Source organism: Solea solea, chromosome 10 (genome assembly GCF_958295425.1).
Source record: "Solea solea chromosome 10, fSolSol10.1, whole genome shotgun sequence".
Classification (NCBI taxonomy): domain Eukaryota; kingdom Metazoa; phylum Chordata; class Actinopteri; order Pleuronectiformes; family Soleidae; genus Solea; species Solea solea.
In genome coordinates, this window is record NC_081143.1 from 19,698,131 (window position 1) to 19,710,910 (window position 12,780).

Sequence of the window (12,780 nt, forward strand, 5' to 3'; positions counted from 1 at the left end):
TTGTCTTATACACTTCATGTCAAGACTGACAGATAGATAGATAGATAGATGGGTACATACTGGGGATTAACGACGTTACGTAATTTATTACCATTTTTACGTAATTGTAATCCGTTACATTATTGGGAGAAAATGTGTAATTGAATTACAGTTGCTTTTGGAAATTTCCATGACTACAGATTTAGTTGCATTTTAAAAATCGCAGCAAAAGCTCGGATTTATCAAATCAAAGGTTTTATTCATATCAACGGCCTCCTTCTAAAGCCGACACTTGATTGTCTCTCTCTGGTCATGTGCCATTCTGCCGCAGTCAGTCAGCAGCAACGATGTCGGAGGCGCACAAGACATTCCTGGGTTGGAAATACATAAAAACACTTCATACAGACAGAAGATAAGGGCCCAGACATTTTAGTACAATGCAAAGAGTGTTGGCCAGTCGATTTTGAGGACACACTTAAAGCTACGTAACCTACTAGCTGTAACTAGCAAGCACTTACATACAATAAAATGGGGAAGAAGTGCCAACCTTTGTGTGTCTTTTCATGCCTAGCAGGTTAAATGATATCATCTTTAGTTTCTGATGCAAGAACAGTGTACAACGAAGTAAGATGTAACCTAACCATTAGTCTCAAACATGATATAGTTTTTCCTCGAAGCGCCACCTGGTGCAATCTTTATTAGTTTATCTGAGATTTTGAAAAGATTAGACAAGGTAAGACTCAAAATGGTTAAACACATAAGAAGATTGACTTTTAAACAGCTTCATCTTTATAATTTTGGTCCATTTTATAGAACATTAATGCCATCACTTATCTGGGTAGTCATATGAAGCGCTATTGTCTAAGTTGTGCACACTTGTCATCACTTGTATCATGTTTTCCACATCCTGTACACATATAATGCAACGAACACATTCATTATAAAAAAGCATTCAAATCTGTTCAAACATCTTTAAAGGGCTTTTTCAGGGTGTGCTTGCGTGCGTGAGTGATGTGTCAGAATTTTAAAAAGGTGATAACAGCAGGTGTCTGTCTTTCGTCAGCTCTTTACACCTTGTCATTGGTCTAGTGTCAGGAGAGAGAGAGAGAGAGAGAGAGGGAGGTGGAACCCTTTTAACTGTTCCACCTTCTCAACATAAGAGGGAAGCTCACTTTAAAAGCGCTCACATTTCACTCTGTGAGACCTGCAAGACGGTTTGCTGTCACTCATCACTTCTCCACGAGCAAAGATGCCTCTGCAGTTTGAGCTGTGTCCTGGTAGAATGATCGGGGGTAACCATCCCTGCTTCATCATTGCTGAAATTGGGCAAAACCACCAGGGTGACATAGAGATTGCAAAAAAGATGATCAAGATGGCAAAGGTAATTTAAAGAAGGTTTCTGTAAAAATAGATAAATAAAACATGTATGTTGATTTGTGCTGTCAAATGTATTCTCTCTCCTCTCCTCTGTCACTGCAGGACTGTGGTGCTGACTGTGCTAAGTTTCAGAAAAGTGAATTAGAGTATAAATTCAGCAAGAAAGCTTTGGAACGTCCTTACAACTCAGTGCACTCCTGGGGCAAAACCTACGGGGACCACAAGCGCCACTTGGAGTTCAGCCACGATCAGTACAGGGAGCTGAAGAAGTATGCGACAGAAATTGGCATCTTCTTGACGGCCTCTGGAATGGATGAGGTAACACATGTTTTAATGAATGTGGTGAAAAAGGACAGTGTGGTACATGACTTTATTTAACCTAACGATACTTTGACATAGCAGAATACACCGTCTGTAGTTTATGTGCTCCATACTGACATTCATTCCCACAGATGGCTATGGAGTTCCTGCATGAGCTGGATGTGCCTTTCATCAAAGTTGCCTCCTGCGATGCTAACAACTTCCCGTATCTGGAGAGAACTGCCAAAAAAGGTACACAATGGTGTAGCATACTACGCTGACAACTGTATGACAACTGTAAAGGGTTGCACAATTAAGTTTCATTGTGTTTGTTTTGTTTTGTTTTTTTAATCTCTGATGACTGAGCCGAAAGGTAAATTGATTTCCCACAGCTGTCTTCTCTCTTTAAACCAAGCTTGATGTTTGGTATTATTATTTTTTTTTTATTATTAGACTACACCTATTTGCATTGCTAGGTGTGGTCTGGAAAAACAGATAACAGGTTCTGTCAGAGATTTCTTTCTGTTAAGAGGGAGTTTTTTTTCCTCTCCACTGATGCCTAGTGCTTGCTCAATGTGTGAACTGTTGGGGTTCTCTGCTCTCTTTGATGTTGTCTATGTACAGTGCCTTGAGATAATGTATGTTATGATTTGGCGCTATACAAATAAAATTGAATTGAATTGAATTGAATTGAATAACAGGTGCCAAAAAAAAGTGCAATACACTGTTGTTTACCTTGCAGTGAACAACAGAAATCCTAATCCAAATTTAAATATGGATTCATTTTTTTTCATCCTCAGATTTTTTTTTAACGGAGATTATTGCAGAATCAGGCCTATGACTACAGATGAAAATGGGTCTTTTCACTAACTCTTGCCATGTGAAATATACCAATAAAGAAAACAGACAAACACAGCTGACAAGAAAAGCTCCATGTCCAGATTAACACTGCTTAAAAAAATAAAATGATATGCCCCTTGATAACTGCGTGCGGAATGAATGGGTAAATATTTTGTGAGTCATGGGTGGGGTTGTACAAAATATGACTCTGAGAGTTGCTCTCTATCTTCGATAGTACTGTTTATCACATTATGGTCATTCAAATGATACTTTGTGTAATGGCCAAGCTTAAAAAAGTGATGATACATATATATGTGTGTGAAAACTATGACACATCACTTTGTCTCTGTGTCAGGACGTCCCATGGTGGTGTCCACTGGGATGCAGTCCATGGAGACGATCCGGCGAGTCTACAACACCGTGAAGGAGCACAACAAGAACTTCACTCTGCTGCAGTGCACCAGCGCCTATCCACTGGATCCCAAAGACGTCAACCTCTGCGTGATCAAGGTAAAATGAGATGAGGAACAGGTGTCTCCTCACATGTGAGTCATTATGCAAATATCTAATCTTTAAATTGATCTTTGTGTTAGAGTCGGCAACCTGTCGTTCCACTTTGCGTGTTAGACGTGACAGGGTTTCAAGCACTCGTTATCCATGAGGGTGACGCTGCTCGACAGATGTTGTGACATCAAACGTGAATGTATTGGAGTCAAATGTAATGTGTTTTTCAGAATCTAGTACCATTCACATGTCTCAGAGACCCTTACTAATCCCTGTTGTACTCCAGAGATGACACATTTTAACCTTTAATATACACTGTCCCTGCATCAAAGGTGTGCTTCCTCCCATTTGAAAATGATTTCAATCTCTCGTGGATAACTTAAAACTCAATGTCTGCTTCAGTTTTCAGTATGCTGCGAGCAAACCTAGTCCTAGAAGGTTATAATAGCTTTTATAATAGGATATATAATATTATAATAGGAGTTTTCTTTAGTTTTAGTTTTTATTTAGTAACCATTAAAGAAAAATCTCATACTGCTGAGGTTGGATCAACCCAATTAACTACATCACAAATGTTATGTAGCCTTATGTTCTACATTTTAAACAAAAACAAATTAAAAACATTTTATTATGAATGAATCGAAATGCTGTCTCAAATAAAACGTCCTCATCTGAACTCAAAAGGATTGTGTATGAGATGAATTTAGACGAAAACTGATGGCATGTTTCCACCGGCTTGACTTTTAGTGGCAAGGTTCCAAGCGAACTGAGGCGATACTATGTTACTATACTATAAAATCTCAATATTTAACAGAGGAGTCTGGTGTATTTAACTACAGCACTGCTGATCGCGACTGGTGAGTGGCATCACAAACCCTGCCGCTGTATTTCAGTCCAGTGACCATGTCAGACAGAGTCTGTGCTTAAAACACATAGTTTTAATTATCTGATTCTAAGGATTCAGTAAAACTTGCTTAAACAACTGCTTTTCAAGTCACTAGTCACTCGTTTGTGTGTGTCGCGTGTAAAACGAAGTGACGGCAGTTTCATGCAGCCGTGCAGTGATGACTCTGCCCACATTGAGTAGGTACTAATTTTTTAGTGGAAAAGCAACCTAAACCGTGCCGTGGCGAGGCGAGGCGAGGCGAGCTGGGACCGTATAGTGGAAAAGGACCATAAGTACATTTTCACTACAATTTTAGTTTGTTTCATAAACACACAATTCAGTTTCAGTTAGCTGTCGTGAGGAAGCTGAGATGCCATAACTTTCCACATACCGGGGCATTTTTGAATTGAGAATGTTAAACAACACGTTCCTGACGTACATGTATGAGATTCAGAAAAGTGTTTACACTATGCTTACTCTTTTATCTTTGTGACCTGTCACTCTGTGAAGTTACAGTAGACTTTCAATTTGAAAGAGAACTTTTCTCCCTCACTGACGTTGATGTCTTTAACACATGAGCATGTGTATGAAAGTATTTTATATACATCTTCTTGTTGTCTGCATGACCATTAAAAAAAAATCTCATACTAAAAGTACTAAATAAAAAGCCCTAGAGGTTGATACCACAGGATTAACAGATTCCCTTACCAGGACAGGTCGATCATACTTTGGTATGATGATGAATGTTTATTTTATTCCACTTCAGTTTGGTGAATGCCCATGAAGACCAGTTAAACTGGAAACTGCTGTCTCAGCCAACATGCCTCCCTCCCTCCTTCATCAGACACTCTCACCAAACGTTGGAGGAGGAAGAGCATATTTGTATGTTGGGTTAACAAACAATCAAACTGTCTACTTTCCTTTGTGTGTGTGTGTGTGTGATTGTGTCTGTGTGTGTCAGCATTCCTTTTAGCCAGTGACACCATGTGGGAGTGGTGATTTTATCTTTTGTCATGTTGTCTCTGAGAAGCCTGCAAGGTAAATTTCCCACCCTTGTCTCAAGTTTGTCCATGAATCATTCAAACTTTAATAATTTTATTATAAATAATAATTATTAAAACAGCAACACTTGCATTACTGATAATTCACATACACATTTTAAAAGAAAGAAAAGATAACAAACAGTATACACGACACACAGTTCAAGTATTAGTGGCAAACTTGTGCCCTTTCACTTTTTTTTCAAGGAATACCAAAAGGAATTCCCAGATGTTCCTATTGGATATTCTGGACATGAGCAGGGGATCTATATCTCAGTGGCTGCAGTGGCGATGGGAGCAAAGGTTGTGGAACGCCATGTGACCCTGGATAAGACCTGGAAGGGGAATGACCATGCTGCATCTCTGGACCCATCTGAGCTGGCAGAGATGGTCCGAGCCATCCGGCTGGTGGAGATGGCAATGGGAACGCCTGTAAAGCAGATGCTGCCCTGTGAGAAGACATGCCATGATAAGGTTGGTTTGGTTTGAGTCAGTGTCAACCTTTTCCCCCAGTTAGTCTCTCATATAAAAAAAAACAAAAAACATATATATATATATATATATATACATATATATATATATATATGTATATATATATATATATATATATATATATATATATATATATATATATATATATATATATATATATATACATATATATGTATATATATATATATATATATATATATATATATATATATATACATATATAACATAACACAGAACATATACTTAGAAGTGTTCTGGTTTGCTGGGTGAAGTCAATCAGGAAGTAAGAATGTTGAATAGCCACCAGTGGTTGCAAAAAGAAGCATGTTGTGAATGGAAGTCTATAGGAAACACAGGATTTAATGGCCTCAATCAAAAGTTTAGTTTCAGGACAAATAAAACAAATTCCTGTTGAGATGAAAATAGACTATAAACTATAGCACACGCAGAATGAGTGGACAACAGACTGATTGACAGCTGGTATCTTCCACAAGGTGCGGTATCACTTGATCGTAACGCATTATCATTTCCTGTTTCGAAGCCTCAAGACTGGGGATTTGCCCCAACCCCATGTCGAAGTTTTACAACCAGAAATTTGTGGACGTCACCTGAAAACCAGGCTCTTATTGGATGTCAATCACACTGGTGTCAAGTCAAATGTGCCTTATCATCTGTTTTTCTCTAACTGGGAACATCATTTACAAAATTGACACCATGTGCCTTTAAGGTAGACCATGAAACAAGCGATTGAAAAATGTCACTGATCAAGTGAGAAGAAGTCTTATTTTCCCATGAATTTCCTTTCAAACATACATCTTTTTGCAACTAGCAGAGTCGCCCCCTTGATGGCTATTCAATAAATTACTACGTTTAGGTTGTGTTCATCCAGCAAAGCCACAGGGCAAACTGTCTATGGTTTTTAACCTTTCATAGTTTGCTTTGATGCTGTTGTTTTCTGCAGTGCCATCATGTTAGTTCAGGAAAGTCACAAATACATTATAATTAAGTAATTATCAACTTACTTCACAATCTTAACGTCATTTGTTTTGCTGTCTGTCAGTTTTATTAATCCGTCAAGTGTCTTCTCCTTTTTCTTTCCAGTTGGGCAAGTCAGTGGTGGCCAAAAACGCCATCAGCAAAGGCGAGGTGCTGAGCCTGGACATGTTTGCTGTGAAGGTTGGCGAGCCAAAGGGCATCGCTCCTGAGAATATGCAGCAGCTGGTGGGCAAAAAGCTTAAAGTGGACGTGGAGGGGGACGACAGCATTTTGGCCGACATGATAGAATAACAGATCTTCCACCATGATTCGGAGAGACAGGCAGACAGACAGACAGAGAGGGAAATAGAAGGACAAACAATGAGGGAGAAAGAGTGGCAGACAGGTAGAAGATAAACAGGCAGTGTGTCAACAGAAAGAGACACTGTAGAGAGAAAGAGTCTGTGTGACACCCTGCAGACAAAGGGTTTGATAAAGAGAAAGACAACAGTTTCAGTACTGTTAAAGAAAGGCAAAAATTACCCCATGTGATGCTGTTTACTATCAGGGGGTGTGCTGGTGTGAAACGATAGTTAAAAGCAGTTTGATTGTGGGGTGTCATGTTAAAAGGTCTGTTTCCGAATCATTTTATAACAGTTATAACAAGTGCGCAACACAATTACTCTAAAAATGAAAGCCCATACAATCATCATTATGCTGTATGCTTCTCTATCTTCTGCATTCAAAATAATAATCTTAAATAACTAACTACAAATTAATAGTTGAATGACTGCTTTGTGTTTTGCTCTGTGTAAACATGATAGCCCACATGCAAACACGTTTGTGCAAAAAAACTAAAAAGGTGGCTTGTGATATCATTTTGCATTGTCACCACTGTTTTCTTTATTCATAACATTGAGCAATGGTAATAATTATTCTCTTTGTTATCAACTGTGCCTAAATATGTATACTGATGTTTGGGGAAATTTACAATTAATTACAAAAAATGTATCACTTTTCTGTGTAACTTTGCAAATAAAAAGTCTGACATTTTAAACAACTCTCTATTCTAGTCCTACATCATTGTTGCTGTCCTGTCTGAGCACTATGTTCAACAGTTTACCACAGAATAATAACTCATGATGTCTTTCAGATATTAACTTGGTTTTCAAGCCCATTTACTGACATGTTTTCGCGTTTTTATATGAAATTATAATGTATTATGTATTTGTTATTCATATTTATTTATATAGCATAATATGGAAACATAAAGAGCAACCGAAAAGAGAGAATAATGAAAATATTAATCAGAAAGCTTTTACGTTGAACTACAAAAGCGGAAGTGCTGTCTCACGTACAGGATGTGCAGCTCTCTGACTGGTCCGGTCGCTTCTCCCACTCCTCAGACGTACAGCTGACTCCCTCCTCTGTCCAGTCGTGTGTTAAATACTTACTTTCTCTGGTCGTTCCTCGGTCTTTATTAATTCCATCAACAAAATGCCTTTAAAGTTTGAGCTGTGTCCTGGTAGAATGATCGGCGGCAACCATCCGTGCTTCATCATAGCGGAAATAGGGCAAAACCACCAGGGAGACATTGAGATTGCCAAGAAAATGATCAAAATGGCAAAGGTAATATAACCACACTGAACGACGACGCATAGAGATACTTGTTTCCCTCTTTCAGCATGTTTGTTATCTTAAACAGCGCGCACAGCAGGACACAACGTCTCATTTTGTAAAAATTCACTTTAAAAAGTGCAATTTATATTTGAATATGATATTATACACAGCTACAGTGTCCTCGTGTACCTTTAACGTTTTTATTTTAATTGTAATGTGATTGTAAATTGACTTTTTGTGTAAAGGATATTGATATTGAACCATATTGTAGAATATTATAAAGTGGAATTTGTTTTTTAAATGTATACATGCCACAGAATAACTCTACCATGCTGGTGTAGTTGTAGTAAAGCTCCTGTACATGACATGTTTTTGTTCATTCCTCCCAACTGTATTTGATTTTTCATCTGACAGCCCAATAATATAACTATTCTAAAAATTAGGGGTAGGAATCACATAGTGAGTACCCCACAATACGCTATAAGCGGTCCACGATACCAATAATATCACGATACGGCTCTGTGATAATCAATATATTGCACGACAATCATGTCGCGATACGTCACAATATCTAACTGTCTAACTGAACAAAACGAAACGTCCATGAAAAGCTAAAAGTGCAAGATTTCTCTATTTATTCACAACATGGAGAACATGAAGTGCATAAAGTCTACTTATTGAACGCGGATGGGGCATCTCTTAGCGTAGCTTTCTCTGCCATTATCCCACTGTAAACTCCCTCTTCTTCAGCCAGGTACCTTCCGCCCATTAGTAGTATCACGTTTTAGACTATGCCATTCATGTGACATAATGTGAGTTTTAAAATTTAAACCAGCCATTTCCAATTGATTGATTGATTGATTTTTTTTATATATATATATAAATCACAATTTCATGTTTCCTGTTCCCCAGGAAACATGACTGCTCTGGACGACCCATTATTAATTGACCCATAAATTATTTCCATGCTTCATCTCCGTTTTTTTCGGCCCCCACTTACTGTACAGTATATCCACCTTCACAGGACTGTGGGGCTGACTGTGCCAAATTTCAGAAGAGTGAATTGGAGCATAAATTTAACAAGCAAGCCTTGGAGCGGACCTACACTTCCAAGCACTCTTGGGGAAAAACGTATGGTGAACACAAGCGCCACCTGGAGTTCAGCCATGAGCAGTACAGGGAGCTGCAGAAATATGCTGAGGAGGTGGGGATCTTCTTCACAGCCTCAGGGATGGATGAGGTAAGAAAGATGGAGAGGCTTCATGACGTTTCAGTCAAGCTCAGGTTTATAAGTGTGAGTTTAAAGCTCCAGTGCAGAACCACTATTGCCCCCTGTGGACATCTCTGAGTAATTACAAAAACTCACACACGGATAGAGAGAAAAAGTGACAGAAGCTGAGCGGCAGAGTTTATCCTACAGTACTTTAGTAAGTTGTGTGTTGTATACCTGTATTTTACCGTAGATTTAGTTGTCCAGACTGCATCCTTTGCACATGCACACGCGTAGTCAGTTGATGGGAGCACTGTTGCTGGAGCATGTATTTTCAATATCAGGAAATCTTGTATATGAGAAGCTAAAATCATTATAAAAAATATGTGCTTCTTAGTGTTTTCGTAGTGCTGCTGTATGACGCTTTACTTTAACTCTGTGCTTCTTGCCTTGCTTTCTCCGTCATGACATAAAATGTGTCACTGACACGAAAACAAAACAAAAAACAACAAATTTGACAAAGGTTTGAATGTAACAGACATTCCTTTATATTTGAAACGTTATGCACTACAGCTTTAACCACAATCTTCTCTGACTTTAGATGGCAGTGGAGTTTCTCCATGAGCTCAATGTGCCTTTCTTCAAAGTGGGATCGGGAGACACCAACAACTTTCCATACCTGGAGAAGACTGCCAAGAAGGGTGAGCATCGCCTGGTCATTATTCACAGTCATAAACACGTGAATGATGTGGATGTATTTTATACATAGACTGTATTTAAAAAAAGTGAACAGTGAAGCCCAGGGAGTAGGACAACATTTGCAGTTAGCCATTAAGGGGCAACTCAAAGAGAACTTTGCGAGGAAGTCTATAAATATCAACTTTTTTTTTTCATTCACTAATGATCATTTTAATAATTGATTAATCTGTCTGTCGAAAAAATGTACGTGTACATAATTGCATGCTTCTTGGTAATAAAATGTAATGACCTAAACTTTGTTCTGGGTGTGGATGAATATTCTCTGAATGTCTTCTCCGTGGAAACTGGATTCACACACAAATGGTTGCAATGCGGAAGTGGAATATCTGGACAACATGAGAACATTTGGACAATTCGAACCAGATCAATGACTTTATAAAAAAAAAGACTTGTGTTGATTATAAGCAGAGATTTGCTTTGCATTGACATGACTTTATGAATTGCTGCAGCTCTGAAGGTAAGAAGCGTTGCGTTGTAACGATCAACTTGTTGCCGTTGTGTTTGTGTGTCTCAGGACGTCCCATGGTCGTGTCCAGTGGGATGCAGTCCATGGATACAATGCGCCGAGTCTACAAGACTGTGAAAGAACACAACCAGAACTTTGCAATCCTGCAGTGCACCAGCGCCTACCCACTGGAAGCTGAAGACGTCAACCTCAGCGTGATCAAGGTAAGACGAGTAGAACAGGTGTCTCCTCCCATGTGAGTCATCATGCAAATATTTCATCTTTAAATTGCTCTTTGTGTTAGAGTCGGTAGAGTGATCACTGTAAACAGAATAGCCTTGGATTTTTCTTTTTTAGAAATGTTTCATTAAAATGCTTTTCACTTAATGTTAATAACCCTACGTTATTAACATTATTAACTGTAGCTAGAAGCTGATTCTGACATACAAGCATTATGACACATAACATTTATCATCACTTATTTACTCAAAACAGGAATACCAGAAGGAATTTCCTGATATTCCCATTGGTTATTCCGGCCACGAGTCTGGGATTCATATTTCTGTGGCAGCTGTGGCTCTTGGAGCAAAGATTATCGAGCGCCACATAACCTTGAACAAGACGTGGAAGGGAAATGACCATGAAGCCTCACTGGAGCCGTCTGAGCTGACTGAGCTGGTCCGCTCTATCCGGCTCGTTGAGAGGGCAATGGGTAACGGCGTCAAGCAGATGTTACCCTGCGAAAAGCCATGCCACGATAAGGTGACATATACTCTTTCTTCAAATGAATATACGAATAATCACAAGAGTTAAATATGGATATATATATATATATATATTTATATTTATATATATATATATATATATATATATATATATATATATATATATATATATAAATATATAAAAGTATATAAAACTGTGTCTAGTAGTGTTCAACATGCGTACTGCTATCCAAATTCAAGCAATGGTTGAGATTTCCAAACAAGGCTGTCGTTGGTTGCCAGAAGTGTTCATGCGTATACCCATACATATCAAAAACTGTCCCACCTTATGTTTTATTTTTATAAATAAGCCTATTTAGTTAATTTTCACATGTCGGCAACATGTGGAGGGGATTAAATCAACCAACATACCTCTCCACTTTCATCTACATTTTGCATCTCCAATGTGGACACTTGTTTTGCTCACCCATCTCGCTGTGTTATCGTATGACATAAACATGAACGATCGCTAAAGACATATCATGGTTATTTTATGCCTTAAATTGTACATTTTTACACAGTGTATCGTTAAGTTTGTGCTTTTAGATCAATAACACTGTCATTTGACCTCTTCCCCCCCCCCCCCCCCCCCCCCCCCCACCAGTTGGGTAAATCGGTGGTAGCCAAAGTGAAGATCCCCAAGGGAACTGTCCTGTCTCTAGACATGTTGACAGTGAAAGTGGCCGAGCCCATGGGCGTCACAGCGGAGGACATTTTCCAGCTGGTTGGTAAGACTGTGACGGAGGACGTGGAGGAGGATGAGAGCGTTGTGCCGGCAGTGGTGGACAGTTATGGAAAAAGGGCTAAATGCTGAGGTTGTTTGAGACGGGCAGGGGAAAAAAAACATAGGCACTTCATTTGAGAGGCAAGGGGAAAAGTTTCCCCTGAGGATAATTCTAAAGGCACCAATCATGACATTCGTGGAACTTTGATGGTAATTTTATTTTGTTGCTGACATTCCTGACTTTCAGATCATGGACGGGCACTCAGCAAAAGGTGATCTACTGTAATTGGACATTAATTGTAATTAAAGTCTAATAGTGTGGATATAGCTGTGGCTCCTCAAAGTTGCCTTAATAGTACTTAAAACCATGTCATTATCTTGCAAGTAGCTTTGTAGCTTATCTTTCAGCTTGTAGATAAGCGCTACTGCTACTGGTCATTTTATCACACGGCTCTGATAATCAAAGTGCCTGTTCAAAGGTCGGAGTAATTTCCTTTGTACTTAAGGAGCTGTTAAGATTGACAGTGCCATTTCTGTGACTAAATATGGCAGGTTTTGTATTTATGCAGCTGTTCCGACCGTCCAATCCCCAACAACATTCACCAGCACGTCACACGTTTGTGACGTCAGCTTCTCGGTACCGTAATTCCAGATATAATTGCCAGATATTTGATTGAAAGTTGAAGTTATCTTGATAATTCCACTGCCAAAAAAAAATCAAAATAAATCCAGGTATCCTGATTATCATGATGGTTATAAGAGGGTTATAACATATACTTGTTGAAATCTGTTTGGACTCTGTTGAAACATCTACAATGATCTGAAAAGATGAAGCCTTCCAATAAAAATATCAGCTTTGCCAAAA

At 38.8% G+C, this 12,780-nt stretch overlaps 2 protein-coding genes across 2 annotated transcripts; both read left to right on the forward strand.

Moving 5' to 3' along the window:
* Nucleotides 1-1,151: 1,151 nt before the first annotated feature.
* Nucleotides 1,152-7,105, forward strand: LOC131466992 (sialic acid synthase-like). The gene is made up of 6 exons (XM_058640650.1): nt 1,152-1,360; nt 1,459-1,674; nt 1,809-1,908; nt 2,852-3,006; nt 5,134-5,400; nt 6,520-7,105. The coding sequence occupies exons 1-6, from the start codon at nt 1,229-1,231 to the stop codon at nt 6,703-6,705; spliced, it is 1,056 nt and encodes a 351-aa protein (XP_058496633.1). The 5' UTR covers nt 1,152-1,228; the 3' UTR covers nt 6,706-7,105.
* A 654-nt stretch (nt 7,106-7,759) lies between these two features.
* Nucleotides 7,760-12,780, forward strand: LOC131466991 (sialic acid synthase-like). The gene is made up of 6 exons (XM_058640649.1): nt 7,760-8,022; nt 9,038-9,253; nt 9,825-9,924; nt 10,497-10,651; nt 10,923-11,189; nt 11,796-12,780. The coding sequence occupies exons 1-6, from the start codon at nt 7,891-7,893 to the stop codon at nt 12,003-12,005; spliced, it is 1,080 nt and encodes a 359-aa protein (XP_058496632.1). The 5' UTR covers nt 7,760-7,890; the 3' UTR covers nt 12,006-12,780.

Bases quoted from the DNA above. Each gene is read 5' to 3' on its own strand.
- LOC131466992 (XM_058640650.1), top strand. From the start codon at position 1,229: ATGCCTCTGCAGTTTGAGCTGTGTCCTGGTAGAATGATCGGGGGTAAC. The intron at 1,361-1,458 runs GTAATTTAAAGA...CTGTCACTGCAG, and splicing joins AGATGATCAAGATGGCAAAG to GACTGTGGTGCTGACTGTGC. The intron at 5,401-6,519 runs GTTGGTTTGGTT...TTTTCTTTCCAG, and splicing joins AGAAGACATGCCATGATAAG to TTGGGCAAGTCAGTGGTGGC.
- LOC131466991 (XM_058640649.1), top strand. From the start codon at position 7,891: ATGCCTTTAAAGTTTGAGCTGTGTCCTGGTAGAATGATCGGCGGCAAC. The intron at 10,652-10,922 runs GTAAGACGAGTA...TACTCAAAACAG, and splicing joins TCAACCTCAGCGTGATCAAG to GAATACCAGAAGGAATTTCC. The intron at 11,190-11,795 runs GTGACATATACT...CCCCCCCACCAG, and splicing joins AAAAGCCATGCCACGATAAG to TTGGGTAAATCGGTGGTAGC.